General features: G+C 40.4%; 2 protein-coding genes across 2 annotated transcripts in view; both read left to right on the top strand.

The window, feature by feature from the left end:
- LOC139722687 (uncharacterized) overlaps window positions 1-15592 on the top strand; it is a 40243-nt gene continuing 24651 nt past the window's right edge. The window contains exon 1 of the mRNA XM_071633980.1: window positions 1-247. Coding sequence (XP_071490081.1) covers window positions 28-247 — 220 coding nt within the window. The 5' untranslated portion in view covers window positions 1-27. The remainder of the gene's footprint in view (window positions 248-15592) is intronic.
- Window positions 6746-10770, top strand: LOC139722676 (uncharacterized). The gene is made up of 2 exons (XM_071633969.1): window positions 6746-6752; window positions 9854-10770. The coding sequence occupies exons 1-2, from the start codon at window positions 6746-6748 to the stop codon at window positions 10768-10770; spliced, it is 924 nt and encodes a 307-aa protein (XP_071490070.1).

The raw sequence follows: 15592 nt of genomic DNA, 5'->3' as shown, positions 1-15592 counted from the left end.
CTGGAACAATATGGCATACACGTTGCCATGGAGACGGATATTCATCACCGATACATTATCACACCGCTCCCAAAGGCTCCAGATGACCTGGTTCTAGAGGATGATGAAGTGGTGATTGCGGTTGGTCTGAAGTTTTCTTCACCTAATGACAAGCAGCCTGAGAAACCAATCAAACTCACCATGCCACATTGTGCCGTGATCACTAAACCTGAGCGCGTCTCGACTGTGCTTTATCACCGCAACGATGGTATGTTAAAATGCTTATTATCATGTTGCATGTAATGTCATTATGTGGTGGATTGCAGTATGTTTTTCGTAAAAAGCAAACATGTTCACTCCTGTAAGGAAGAAAGTAAGTGATTCATCATGGTGACTCCTGGAAAAGGGCGCCGGAAGCGGGGGGGGGGGGGGGGAATTGCCCTTACAAATGTTATTATACATGTATATATTTTTTTTTTCGGGGGGGGGGGAGGCACTTGCCCAACATTTTTTTTTTTTTTTTTTGGGGGGGGGGGGAGAACGATTTCCCCTCCCCCCCCCCTCCAATCAAAGTACCCCCTGTCACAAATAATAAGTCGGTTATTAAGACCAAATGAAAAATAAAGGCACTTTTTTTTAGTTTAAAATTGCCAATTTCATACCTGGAAATGCAAAAATCATAGCATGCTATTAGTATACATTATATATACACTTTATTTACTTATGAATAAATTTAGTGTATATAATGGTAGCCTCACGTCCTCATGTGCCCCCCGAAATATACCTTTAGTAAACCTTACATTTTCCCTTTCTTCCATGCTTTTTAGCAATAAGAATTATCTATATTTTTCGAACAATGCGATCACGTTGAAGCTTTTAATGAATACATTTCAGACGAATGGCAAAGTGAAGCGGCTCGCTCGCTCTGCCCGTACTTGTAGTAAAATGAACAGTTTGCATAAGTTATGATCAGAGTCCTTCGCAGTGTCTTTTTTTAACTATGTTTAATTTCCTCGAAACTTGAATTAAATGTTTTGCAAACGGGACTTTTAAACACTGCTTTCACCAAATGTCCCTACCAACGGTGTAAATCCGTATACTGAGGAGTGGGCGGAATATGATCGGCGCTAGCCACCATCACCACGATAACAAGCTTAAAACCGTACCGAGGCAACCTGGGGGGGGGGGGGGGGGGGAGGGCTTCCCCCTCCAACAATGAGAAGTATTTGCATTTCAGTGTTGTAAATGGTGCAGTTTGATGCATGTTTTGCGCGTTTTATCGACTTGAAACAGTCCCACTTGCTAAAGGTAACAATATTATTGTAATGTCGATTATCATTGAACAGTGTGGCTATAAAATCGTATATCATTCAAATAAACTTCTTGTATGCCCTATCAATTTTTACACTGAATGTCACAAACGTGACCGAGCCTGAGCGTGCGGAGAGAGCGGGGGGGGGGGGTGGGGGTGGGAGGGGGTGTCCCCCTCGCACGGTGAGAACTTTTCGCATTTTTAGTGTTGTAAATGGTACAATTTTATGCATGTTTGCCTGTTTTATTGATTTGAAACAGTCCCACTTGTCTGAGGTAGCAGTATAATTTAATGAAGATTACATTGAGCAATTTTCCTATCAAATTGTATTATTTGAATAAACTTATTAAATTAATATTCTTACGATGAATATCATGAACAGCCTGATGAACGCTGTCTGTTAAGCAATCAAACATAAATACCAAGCAGACCAGTGTGTAGATAAGGGGTATCTCTCATCATCATCTCTGCTTATGCACAAAGTCTGGTTAGGTATACAGAGCTTAGGGGGAGGGTGTGGGAGGGGTGGGAGGGGACCAAGTGAGGATGGCAAGATATCTCTCCCATATTCGATGGAGCTCTCTTTTCAGTTTTAGAACTGAAATCTAACAATCTGGTGCACACTTTTGTTGGAATATCTGGAAATTTGTCAGTCAGAGAAGGTGGGAGGGGATAAGACCTATTCCCTTCTCCTACACGAGGGAGATTATGTATTTTCTAATTGTATTTCATCGTTTTGGGGCACACATTATGAGGCATATTTGGAAAACTGTCTACTTGTATGCATAGGGGGGAGGGGAGGGGGCGGGCGAGCAGGGAGAAGGCTGTCACCACCCTTCCCGTACGAGTCCGGGATCTTTTGCCTTTTACAGTTTAAACTGAGATGTCTCGTATACGCATGTCTGTTGGAATATTTGGGAAATTTAAAAAAAAATGATTTGAGGGTACTGAGCGAGGAAAGTTTTGATTAAAATTGGATATTCCCCTTGTACATAAGGGAACATTTGAGCTTTCGAAATTTAAGTGATGAGTCTTGTGCACTCAGAATAATTTGGAGATCAGAGTATCCTCTCGGATCACCTTCTGTATCTGTACTTATTCTTTATTTCTCTCTCACAAAATGCTGTGCAGAGGTTAAGTCAAAAAGTCCTCCGACTATCAATTCAAACTTACACCATAATTATATGCATCATGTCATAAGGACGACAGATCTAATGTATCATTGTGATTAGTTAATCATGACGTCATAGTGATGTTTCATCTGAAATCACCTTCTCATTCATATCTCATTGATGAAAAAAAAATTGAATGAAATCTACATCACATATCACTCCCATATTTTGCAACCATCTAGTCCATGGCATATAGATCGTTTCGTGACATAACAACGTTGTAATCAGATGCGTCTTGTGTTTTGGTAACAACGGCGTAGCCAGGATTTCATTTTAGGGTGGGGCGGTTAGTCTGCGAGGGAGCGATAAGAACTTTTGCATTTTGATGTTGTAAATGGTGCAATTTGATGCATGCTTTTGCGCGTTTTATCAACGTGAAACAGTCCCACTTGTTTAAGGTAGCAGTTTATTTTGATGTAGATTATTATTGAACAATTTGCCTATAAAATGGTATAATTTAAATACACTTCTTGTATTAATTCTTTTCACTGAATATCATGAACGCGACTGAACCCGAGCAAGCGGAGCGAGCGAGGGGGGAGGGGAGGGTGTGGGAGGGGGTGTCCCCCTCCCACGGTGAGAACTTTTTGCATTTTGATGTTGCAAATGGTGCAATTTGATGCATGTTTTTGCTCGTTTCATCGACGTGAAACACTAACATTAGTGCTAAGGTAGCAGCATATTTTGATGTAGATTATTATTGAACAATTTGCCTATAAAATGGTATCATTTAAATAATCTTCTTGTATTAATTCTTTTCACTGAATATCATGAAAGCGACTGAACCCGAGCGAGCGGAGCGAGCGAAGGAGGAGGGGGAGGGTGTGGGAGGGGGTGTCCCCCCTCCCACGGTGAGAACTTTTTGCATTTTGATGTTGCAAATGGTGCAATTTGATGCATGTTTTTGCGTGTTTTAACGAGTTGAAACAGTCCCACTTGTTTAAGGTTGCAGTATGTTTTGATGTAGATCATCATTGAACAATTGTGACCCTGCACCTCAAAACAAACAAAAAGTCGCCTGACATGAATTTTTAGCTAAGGCCATATTCTAAAAGAGCAGACTTAAGCTTTAAAATGATGTATAACTCAAATAAAATGGACTCTCCTAACCTATCTAAATATTGGAAAGAAAGCACAAACTCAGGAAAAGTGTGAACTGAGAAAAGAGGCTCTGAAGTACAGTGTCTGTTCAAGCGCTTAATCTTTACCAAACCGTGCTGGCTGTGCGATGAATGGGACAAAAAACAGGAAGTAAACCACCAGAGCAACAACAATGAAGGGATTATCAAATTAAACTGAAATTAAGCATGCCTCATTAACACATTCTGTCCATAATTAATGCCAACTTTCAAAACAGTAGTACTATCCTTTCAAAAGTTATTAGAGTTGAAAGTGAAGAGTGTGGACATGGTTTTTCAGAAATGAAAAAGGAATTCTAAAGACACACCTAATCACACTATTTTACAAAAAATGTTCGAGATAAACTGCTAAAAAACACACTTTCCTGCCCGTTTTGTGATACCAAATTTTAGCATAATGTATAGAAGGCCCGCTGTTTCAGAAAATATGAAAAAGTCAAGTTCGGCTAGGTTGACCCATTTCACTTATTTTCAGTCCTGACGCAAAATCAGTGTATGCGACTTTATGTTCGTTTTGAGGTGCACGGTCACAATTTGCCTAAAATATGGTATGATTTAAATACACTTCTTGTATTAATTCTTTTCACTGAATATCATGAACGTGACTGAACCCGAGCAAGCGGAGCGAGCGAAGGGAGAGGGGAGGGTGTGGGAGGGGGTGTCCCCCCTCCCACGGTGAGAACTTTTTGCATTTTGATGTTGCAAATGGTGCAATTTGATGCATGTTTTTGCGTGTTTTAACGAGTTGAAACAGTCCCACTTGTTTAAGGTTGCAGTATGTTTTGATGTAGATTATCATTGAACAATTGTGATGATTTAAATACACCTGCACCTCAAAATCATGAACGCGACTGAAAGTCGCGGATGACATGAATTTTTCCCAGCTAAGAACCATATGTCTAAAAGAGCAGACGCGTTTTATCGACGCAGTTTAGTGTAAAGCAGTGATGTATATTACTTAAATAAAATGGACTCTCCTAACCTATCTTTTCACTGAATATCATGGAAAGCGAAAGCACAAACTCGAGCGAAAGAGGGGAATTGTGGGAGGGGGTGTCACCCCCCTCGGTGAGAACTTTTTGCATTTTGATGTTGCAAATGATGCAATTTGATGCATGTTTTTGCGCGTTTTATCGACGTGAAACAGTAACATTAGTGTAAGGTGGCAGTATATTTTGATGTAGATTATTATTGAACAATTTGCATATAAAATGGTATCATTTTTAAAAATCTTTTTGTATTAATTCTTTTCACTGAATATCATGAACGCGACTGAACCCGAGCGAGCGGAGCGAGCAAAGGAGGAGGGGGAGGGTGTCTAAGGGGGGGGGGGGGGGGGACACCCCCCTCGGTGAGAACTTTTTGCATTTTGATGTTGCAAAATGGTGCAATTTGATGCATGTTTTTGCGTGTTTTAACGAGTTGAAGCAGTCCCACTTGTTTGAGTTTGCAGTATATTTTAGTGTAGATTATTATTGAACAATTTGCCTATAAAATGGTATAATTTAAATAATCTTCTTGTATTAATTCTTACACTGAATATCATGAACGCTGTCTGTTCAGCAATCAAACAGAAAAAGCATGCACACGAGGGTGTAGATAGGGGCATATCCCCTCCCACACGAAGGTGATTTTGCGTTTTCAGACCTGAAATTCAGCGATCTGGTGCAAATTTTTGGTGCAATACTTTTTCATCGAAGTGTTAAAATCACGGAATTTAACTCTTATTCCGAATGTGCACCATCTGTGTGTCAGTGTATAAAGTCTAGTGAGGTAGAGCTTAGGGGAAGGGGAATTCCGCCTCCCGCTCGCGGAGCTTTTGCGTTTTTAGAATTGAAATAAAGCGATCTGGGTATAGCCACAGTCTACTCCTATGCATGGCGGAAGGGGGGGGGGGAGGGGCGGGTGAGCAGGGAGAAGGCGTGGGCGAGTGTTATCTCCACCCTTCCCTTCCGATGGAGCTTTTGCCTTTTTAAGGTTGAAATTGAGATATTTCGTATACGCATATTTGATGGAATCAACATTTGGGAAATCAGAAAAAAAACAAAAAAACCCAACAACTGATGGAGGGAGGGGACTGAGGGAGGAAAGGGTCGATTAAAAGGGGAAATTCCCCTTACATGAGGGAACCTTGAGTTTTTTGAATGTATGTGATAAGTCTTGTGCACTCAGAATTATTCATAATTTTTTTTTGTAAATCTAAAAAGTGTACTAAGATAGGGAAAGAGGCACAGAGGGGGAGCACGAGAGATTTTGCATATTTTGAATTGAAATTCAACGATCTGGTGCACACTTTGAGTGAAATATTCAAAAAAATATCTTATTTGATGAAAGGTTGCAAAGGAGACCCGCTTCATGTGCATGCATACAGTATACATGCATTTTTTTTTCCGCCTCCCAAATCCCCGGTCCAAATCTTAGGGGGGGGGGGGGGGGGGGGGGGCGACCGCCCCCATCGCCCCCTTCCCCCCCCCCCCCCCCCCCTGGCTACGCCTTGGTAAATACATGGCATATTGCGCCATATTTTGAACAGATATGGACCTTGTCAAGAGGATCATTTCATAAGATAAAGGCCTTTTCCTAAGACGCCATCTTGTACATCAAAATGAGGTTCAATTTGTCTCTTTGTTAACATAATACGCCCTTTCCATTTGAAATCTGTAGAGATAAAAGGTTTGATTCCCTTTTCTTAAATGAGAATCTCAGAAACCATTTTCTACATGGGATCACCTAATTTGTCAGTCTTGAAATATTCTCGAGTCTAGTTAGGTGATCCGAGTATTCTCTTGGATCCCTTTCTGTATTATGTACTGATTATTTATTCTTCTTTCTTTATTTCTCCTCAAAGGTTATGTAGAGGTTAACTCAGAAAAACCTCTGCCTATCAATTTATCATGTCCCAAAGACGACAGATCTAATAAAATCATTGTGATCAGTCTACATAAACAGATGGCGCTGTTTATCTTATCGGTCTCGCGAGCCTCCTTTGCCTAGTGTCGGTCTCATGGGCTATCTTTGCATAGTGTCGATCTCGTGAGGCTTTTGTGCGTATAGTGTTGAACTTCTGAGCTGTAGTTCGTGAACCGTGTAACTCGTGGGCTATATGACTCATGAACCTATTTTTGACGTCGGTCTCGTGGACCATGACTTGTGAGTGTCGGTCTCGTTCGACAGCCCCCCCCCCCCCCATCGGCTGACATACAAAATTCAAACAAACAAAAACACAAACAACATTGAAATTAAAATCACTTTGTGGTACCTTATCATCTTCGCACTTTTTCGTACAAATTCTGGTGTGGTAGTACCCGATCAGCCGTCAAGCAAAAAAGAAAAAAAAATCATCAAATTCTAAGCTTTGAACAGACTGAACTGTGGCACTCAGTCGCGAAAACAACCCCCCCCCCCAAAAAAAAAAAAAAAACACAAAAAAAAAAATACAAAAAACACAAAAACCCACAAAAAACACAAAAATAGGGCTTCAAAACTTTTTCTTGTTAAACTTATTTCGTCAACAAATCAACTGACAAATTAACAAACAAACCAAACAGAGGTACCACAGTTTACAAAACACATACAGATTTTCTTTCTGTAGCGATTAAGTTGGAATTATGCGTGGCACAATGCTAGATGCCGAAGCACCAACTCTGGCGACATTATAGTGTCCTGTATTTCCAGGTACTCACCTGCGTGTATGTAATTATTCCTGGCAGTTTGTTTCGTTTAATGATTAAGGGCATCATAACCAAGAGTCATTTCGTTCGCTTTAATAACTCTCCGAAAAATACCGCATATTCCCAAAAGTTGCCCACCGGCTTGCAGCAGTGATAGAAGCAAGAAACGTTTTACTGTGTCAATTATATGAGTCATATCAGAATGTCTAAACTGAAAATAGAGCGTAACACTAATATAGAAGACTGAAGCATGAACAGGCTGCAGAGGGCCTAGACACTGATTCAAAGTGCACCTAGATCAAAATGGGATTGGAGATGGGATTATTTTTTTGGCCAAGAACAAAACATTCACACTTCCAAAGCGTAATCCAAAAGAGATTGCAAACCTGCAACTGCTAGTACAGCAGGAGGAAAAGCCGTTTTCGTAATAATCTGCAAGTGACATCGCATGTAATCTAATCAAATAAAACTAAGAGCTGCAAAAATTGTCAATGTCTGTAAAAACCAATTAATGAGAACACACGTTGAAAAGAACACTCTGCAGCTACCCAAACCATCACACACAGACACTATACATGTATCCCAGTCATCGCAGGAATCTGTTTTCACCATCAAAGCGAACTATAAAGTCTGCAATTTAACCACCATGATCAATGTCACTCTATATGCCAACCTGGACCTCGTATTTTAAACGAAGTTTCTTGTTTCGTGTTACGACCAAAATCACTCTGAGAATGATCGCACAAAAGAAACAATCAACTGATGTTCAGGCGGTTTATTAACAGTGATATTGTGGGTACAGGCTGGTAATCGGCGTCACATCAGTACAACAATGATCAATAGAAACAATTACAAATCGGTAATGGAATCACTTACATGCGTCCAAATCTTAGATCTCAAAGTTGCTACAGTTCCCTGGTAATGTCCAGATACGATGTTCGATGCGCAAATTAATGATCCGCGATGCACCGATGAAAGATTCCTTCGACGTAAATCCAGAGGTACAGGTTACAATAGTCCGCGTTATAAATCCAGGGTATATGTCCACAATAGATCCACGGTATAATGTTCACAGCGAAAAGTGCAGAATCCAACCACCACGTCCAATCGATGCGTTGAATGATGATTCACTTTATATTGTCCAGCTAGGAATCCAGCCCGTCACAGCTTTGCCGTAGCAATGTCCATTGACATAAAAACATGGAGTCTATCCCAATGAAGGCAAATTAATTCTCTGCAGGCAAAAATGTTTCCCAGGCCTTATCTCCACAAACATAACAGGTCAGCAGGTAACACAGGACTGACTATAACAAGTCGCTTCAGAGCCAAAAGTGTCATAACTCTCAGAGCAGAGGTGTTAGGTACTCTGCCTACTGCAGAATTTCTCTGGCTTATATACTATCCATTCACCTCTTTCTAGCACATTCTGTAACTCTCTCCAACCTGGGGCCACATACATGAACATACTAGCAAGTCCTAGTTCCAGGAAACCTGGATGACTCACTGCATAACATCATTGCCAAAATTAACTACCAATCACATTGGGCTACAGGGACAGTGCCTCACTCAGCCAAACATGTAAGCACTTCCCAGAACATTCTGGAATGGGTGAAATCATTCTAGATTGAGTGAGCTATAATGTATTTCCTGTTACATGCATGTACTGTATAGCTACATTGTATAGCACCTAGAAAATTCTCCACTGATCTGGCCAGCCTGTATGTACTATATCTATACCACATAGAATGTTCTCCATTAATCTGGTCAACCTGTGTACATACACATTAAAACAGCCATGCATACAGTACATAATACATGTATATAACTACTAGTGTGTACATTAATTTTTGTGACACCATCCCCCATGGGAAAAAGAAAGCCTTGCCGTAGCAAGGGTTTCTTTTACCTTCACAATTTCTCATTATCATTTACAATGAATGTGAGGTAAAATCCAAGTCAAGCTACAATAATCATATACTATCACATACCTTTTGGATAGCTGTATTAATTCCATGTTCTCTTTTCATGGATACCATTTACAATGATATTGCTTGGATTCTCGGAGCTTATACAATCACATCAAACTGTTTTGCACACATTAATGAATATGCTAAACACATACACTGGAAATGATATGCGATGAAAACTTTTCACCTTTGATACTCTCTTCATGTTACACTCTTGACAGAGCGTCGGCAATTACATTGTTTTTGCCTGCAACATGTTTGATTTTGAGTGCATAATGGCTGCGTCATCATGCTCCATCTGAACAACCTGTTGTTCTTCATTTTGAACCGGTCTAAAAAGACCAAGGGGTTGTGGTCAGTATAGACCGTGATCTCCCCTTTGCTATTTGTCAAGTACACTTCGTATTGCTGGAGGGCAAGGATGAGACTTACCTTTACCAACATTATCACAGATACGTGTGACGTCAAAGTTGAGTGTCAAGTCTTGTCCTTGTTCAAACATAAATTACACCTTTTTGAGGACATTTCAACTGGAGATTTTTGACGTGAGTACTAAGGATGAGGACACATTTCTTCGAAATATAGGTTTTTCATTAAACCGATATTCCTACAGGTGGAAAAGCTCAAGAAAAATCTCGGAAATCCCAAAGGGGCAAGTTGTCAGAGAATGACCGGCGAAGGGACAAGACCCCCGCCGGTGAGCCCGGGGCCGAAGAATCGAACTTGAGCTCAGACGAGGAGTCAACTCCAGCTGGTCAGTCAAGCAACCATAGCTTCGACAGCACGCTGAAAGACGCCATTGAACGCCAAATTGGGCATTCTCTGCGTTCACCGGACCTTGTCAAACAGATTGCCAACGAAGTTTTTGAGGTGATTGCTGCGAAGCTCGAAGAGCGTGTAACGTCCAAAGTGTATAATGCTGTGTCCTTGGACCTTCAAAAGCACGCTGATGAGCTTAACGCCATGAAAAAGAAAATCTCGGATATGCAGAGAGACATCAAAAAACTCAACGACGACAGAGACGATGCTGAGCAGTACAGCAGGCGAAATTGCTTGCGAGTATACGGCGTCAGAGAGGACCCAAATGAACGCACTGACAAACTGCTGCTTGATCTCTTCAACTCCAAAATGGGCCTACAAATACCTCCTGATGCGATCGACCGCAGCCATCATATAACTCCACGTCCATGGCAGGATGGCGCCGCCGAAGATCGCAACGCGCCTGACGATCGAACCTCATCGTACGCAGATACAACCAGAAGGAAGGGACCTCGGGCGATTATCATCAAGTTCAGCCGCTACAACGCGAGAAGCGATGTGTACAAAGCCCGCACTCGACTGAGGGACATACAAGGACCCAAAATCTTCATCAGAGAGGACCTAACTGCTAGCCGAGCCGCACTTTACAGGAAGCTTGTCAATAGCAGAAAGGCGAAGACCTGCTGGACACAAGACGGCATCATTTTCGCCCTCAACAAAGACGCCAAGCGAGTCAGAATCTCATCTGCACTGGACATCGAAAATATGTGAGACTGATCGTTAGTATCTCTTGTGTATCAAATGTATAGTAATATATATAATATGCCTTATAATGTCAAATACCCATGTATAAGTTGCCGAAGAGATGTGAAATGGGATCAAAACGCTATTTTATGTGTATCATGTGATAAATGGAGTCACTTAAAATGTTCGAGAGCATCTCGAGATATATTTAATTCCGAGGTAGATTGGGTTTGCGACAAGTGTATTTTTCAAGAACTTCCTCGATTTATTCCATCAACAGAAGTTGAAGATAACTCAGATGGTGTATCATTACACAGTAAATATGATTATGGTAATGCCAAGAATATATTTGATAAAATTCGCTCAGTACCTGGATTTAATATTGCTCATCTTAATATTTGTTCTTTAGCAAAGAATATTGACGAGATTCGTCACATTGTAAGCAATGAGAAAATTCACGTAATGTCATTATGCGAAACCAGACTGGACGACACGATCTCTGATATTGAAGTAGATATTCGAGGCTATCAATGTATAAGGTTAGACAGGAATCGAAGTGGTGGTGGCATTGTGACCTACATCAACGAAAATGTTGAATTCAGTGTCAGAAAAGATTTATTCATTGACGGTCTAGAGCTTATGTGTATTGAAATCGTTTTGCCAAAGCAAAAACCTATTATTATAGTATATTGGTACCGTCCTCCAAACTCCCACGATGCGATTTTTGATCAGTTTGAAACTTTACTACAGTCGTTAGAATTTTCCTCAAAAGATGTTATAATTTACGGAGATTTGAACTGTGATTTAATGAAGAAACCTTGGTCATGTCAATCGAGACGGCTTCAACTTTTAGCTGAAGATTTCGATCTGAAGCAATATGTCGACAAGCCGACAAGAATCACACCGTCGACAGCTACATTGGTAGATGTGTTGTTTTCATCTTGTAAGGATAAAGTGAAATTCTGTGATGTACTGCCGTTATCAATTAGTGATCATTATATGATCGTTTGCTCTTTAGGTAAAGCCAAGGCTGGGAAAGGTTACCATAAGTTTACATATTGCCGAAATATGAAAATGCTTAATCTGGAGGACTTTAAGGCTGATTTAGAAAAGAATAGCTGGGATGATGTACTGGGTGAGTCAGATCCGAACAGTGCGTATGACAAATTTTCTCATAAGTTTATTCCTCTATTGGATAAACATGCCCCCCTTCGAAAGAAAAGAATACGGCATCGAGAGTCACCGTGGATGAATATTGATATATTACGTAAGATGCGTGAAAGAGATCACATGAAACAACAAGCCCTTCGCTCTAAAATCGACGAGGATTGGAAATTATATAAGAGATTGAGAAACTCTGTAACTGATATGATACGGCGAGCAAAACGAGCTTATGTGTCTGAAAGCATTGTAAGGAATAATGGTGATACAAATGCAATGTGGAAATCAATACGACGTATAATGCCAAAGAAAAACAGTGATACTCCCATTCAAAAGTTGATCATTGAGGGAAATGAAGTTAAAGGTTCAAAAGAAATAGCGGCCTCTTTGAATGATCATTTTGTATTAAGCTTGGCTGCTAGAAGAAAACAGGAGTCTAATACGAAATTTGGTAAAAATATGCAACAATATCTATCTAGGATTAGATCTCAGTTCACTTTTACTCAAATTTCTCCAAATGATGTAATGAATGTTACAAAAAATATTTCGAGGAACAAAGCTACTGGTTTGGATCAAATTCCTGCCTGTATCATAAAAGATACTATTGATTTTATTGTCGAACCTTTGACCCACATTCTAAATCTGTCATTGAAAACTGGTAAAATTCCAAGTATATGGAAAAGGGCACGTGTAACACCTATCCACAAAGGTGGTGATAAAGACAACCCATCAAATTATAGACCGATATCAATTTTACCAGTAATGTCCAAAATATTAGAGAAAATTGTATTTGATCAAATATATTGTTACCTGTGTCAAAATGACATACTCAGTTCACATCAACATGGTTTCCGCCCTGGTCATTCCACTTTAACCGCATTGTGGTATTTAACAGATGAAATGTGTAAACAAATTGATGATGGAAATGTAATTGGTGTCGTTACTCTGGATTTAGAAAAGGCGTTCGATTTGATTTCCTTTGATGTTGTCACTGAGAAATTAAGATATCTTGGATTCGACTCACAAGCATTGCATTGGTTCAGTGATTATTTCACTAACAGAGAGCAGTCAACCTTGGTAAACGGAAACTTGTCAGCAAGTAGAACGGTTACAAGCGGAGTGCCACAGGCAAGCATTCTTGGGCCCCTTTTGTTTATCTTAGCTTTAAACGATCTGCATAAATCTGTCAAGAAGTGTGCGCTTTCCCTATATGCAGATGACACTTGTTTATATTTTCCTTCAAAGGATCCGTCCTGTTTACAGAAAACAATCAATGATGACCTAGTGTCACTTCTTGAATGGTTTAAAAGTAACGAATTATTGTTAAATGTAAACAAATGTCAGTTTATGTTGATTGGATCTAAACGGAATTTGCGAAATTTTCAGAATGTTCATCTTAACATTCAAAATACACCTCTGCAAAGAGTTTCAGAATGCAGATATCTCGGGGTCATTCTCGATGAAAACCTAACATGGACCCCACAAATTGAAAACGTTAGAAGCAAAACGCTTAAAGTCTTTCATGCAGTCAAGCGTATAAGAAAGTACATTGATAAGGATACCTCCCTGTTGTTATACAAAACTCTAATCCAACCCCATTTGGACTACTGTAGTGTAATCTGGAGGACTGGTCACTCGGGTCAACTACATCGATTGCAAGTTATTCAGAACAGATGCCTAAGAATGGTGCAAGGTGTTGGCACCCGTTACAATAGGGAAACTCTTTATTCTTCTCTTCAGGTCGACCGACTCAAAGAAAGAAGAGGAAAGCAAGCCTTAATCTTTATATTCAAACTGTTGTATAACCTTGCTCCAACAACTTTGTCCTCTAGTGTTCAACTCAGATCATTTGAAAATTACACTCTACGAAACTCAAATACTCAAATTGTGATGCCAAAACCTCGATCTAATTTTTTCCGAAATAGCCAATTATATGTTGCATGTAAAACTTTCAATAACCTTCCTGTTCATTTAAGAAGAATTAGTGACATCAAAAGTTTCTCGAGAGAGATCATGAAGTTAGCGAAAATCCCTTAATGTGTCCAAAGAAGTATATTGATTTTCTCTTTTGTTTTTAATATCTGAATTTTTTCTTCTTTTTTTCTCATTGATCTTCTTTGTAACTTGTTCAGTGTTTGTTATATATTATTGTATATAATTGCATATGTTTGCTTTTTCGCCGTGTGTATGTATACTTTGTTATTCGATGTGAAACACGGCCTTGCTGAAAAACAGCTGTCCAGCTGAAAGCAGGCTTTTATTTCCGTGTATAAATAAAATAAACTCAACTCAACTCAACTCAACTCAGACTCAGAGCCTCCTTCTCAATTGTGGAGTATTTCTTCTGGTATGCGTTCAATTTTTTGGAGAAGTAGCTAACTGGACGTTCAGTGTCTTCTTCATCTTCTTGGAGCAAAACCGCTCCCACTCCTACATCGCTAGCATCTATTGCCACCTTGAATGGCTTTGAGAAGTCAGGAGCTGCCAAAACAGGCTCATTAGCAAGGACTGCCTTTAGTTTCTCAAAGCTCTTTGACACTCATCAGTCCAGGTGTACTTTGCCTTGCCCTTCAGCAGGTTTGTTAGGAGGGTGACTACAGTGCTGAAATTCGGTACAAATTTCCTGTAGAAACCAGCCATGCCCAGAAATCTGAGCAACTCCTTCTTGGATTGGGGGATGGGAAAGCTAGTATAGCCTCTACCTTGGCTTCTCTTGGCAATACTTGTCCCTGACCGACTACATGCCCGAGATACACCACTTTGGCCTTCGCAAATTCACTCTTTGCCAGATTAATCACCAATCCCGCGTCCTTGAGTCGATCAAAAAGTTGCCGCAAGTGTGTAATGTGCTCCTCCCACGTGTCACTGTACACTAGGATGTCATCAATGTATACTACACAATTGTCAAGTCCTGCAATGATTTGGTTTGTCAGCCGTTGGAAGGTGGCTGGAGCATTTTTCATGCCGAATGGCATTACTTTGCATTGGAACAAGCCATCTGGTGTAGCAAAGGCAGAAATCTCTCTGGCTTTGTCGGTCAAGGCACTTGCCAGTATCCCTTTAGAAGGTCTATTTTACTGACATATGCAGAATTTCCGACCCTGCCAATGCAGTCTTCTAGTCTGGGAATGGGGGAAAGAGTCTTTTTCATCACGGCATTCACCTTTCTGTAATCTATACAGAATCTTTGAGACCCATCCGGTTTGGGCACCATGACGATTGGGGAGCTCCAACTGCTTTTACTCGGTTCTATTGTGTCATTGTCTGGCATGTATTGAACCTCTTCTCTTACTTTTTGCAGTTTGCTCGGGTTTAACCTGTAAGGGTTTTGCTTGATAGGGTCAGCATCTCCTACATCAACATCATGTACAGCCAGAGGGGTGCAACCTGGTTTGTCTTTACACTTTTCTTTGTACTCATGTAACAGACTAGTCACATCTTTCCTCTGATTTTCAGGTAGGTAGTTTAGTGCCTCATCTACTTTTCCTAACATCTCTGAGTTAGACAACCTGGCACTAGAGGCTCACTTCCATCTCATCTTGAGCTTCCCCCTCTTCCTCTTCTACCACCTGAGCTACGCCTACCGGCTGACTAGCCTTTCTCTCATAGTACTCTTTCAGCATGTTTATGTGACACACCCTCTGATCTTTTCGTCTATCTGGCATACTGATCACATAGTTCACCTCAT

This window comes from Diadema antillarum, unplaced genomic scaffold (assembly GCF_040938485.1).
Source record: "Diadema antillarum isolate AM-2024a unplaced genomic scaffold, OU_Dant_1.0 scf00000170, whole genome shotgun sequence".
NCBI classification, from domain to species: domain Eukaryota; kingdom Metazoa; phylum Echinodermata; class Echinoidea; order Diadematoida; family Diadematidae; genus Diadema; species Diadema antillarum.
Note: the sequence above shows the minus strand (reverse complement) of the source record. Positions and strands in the feature narration are given on the sequence as shown.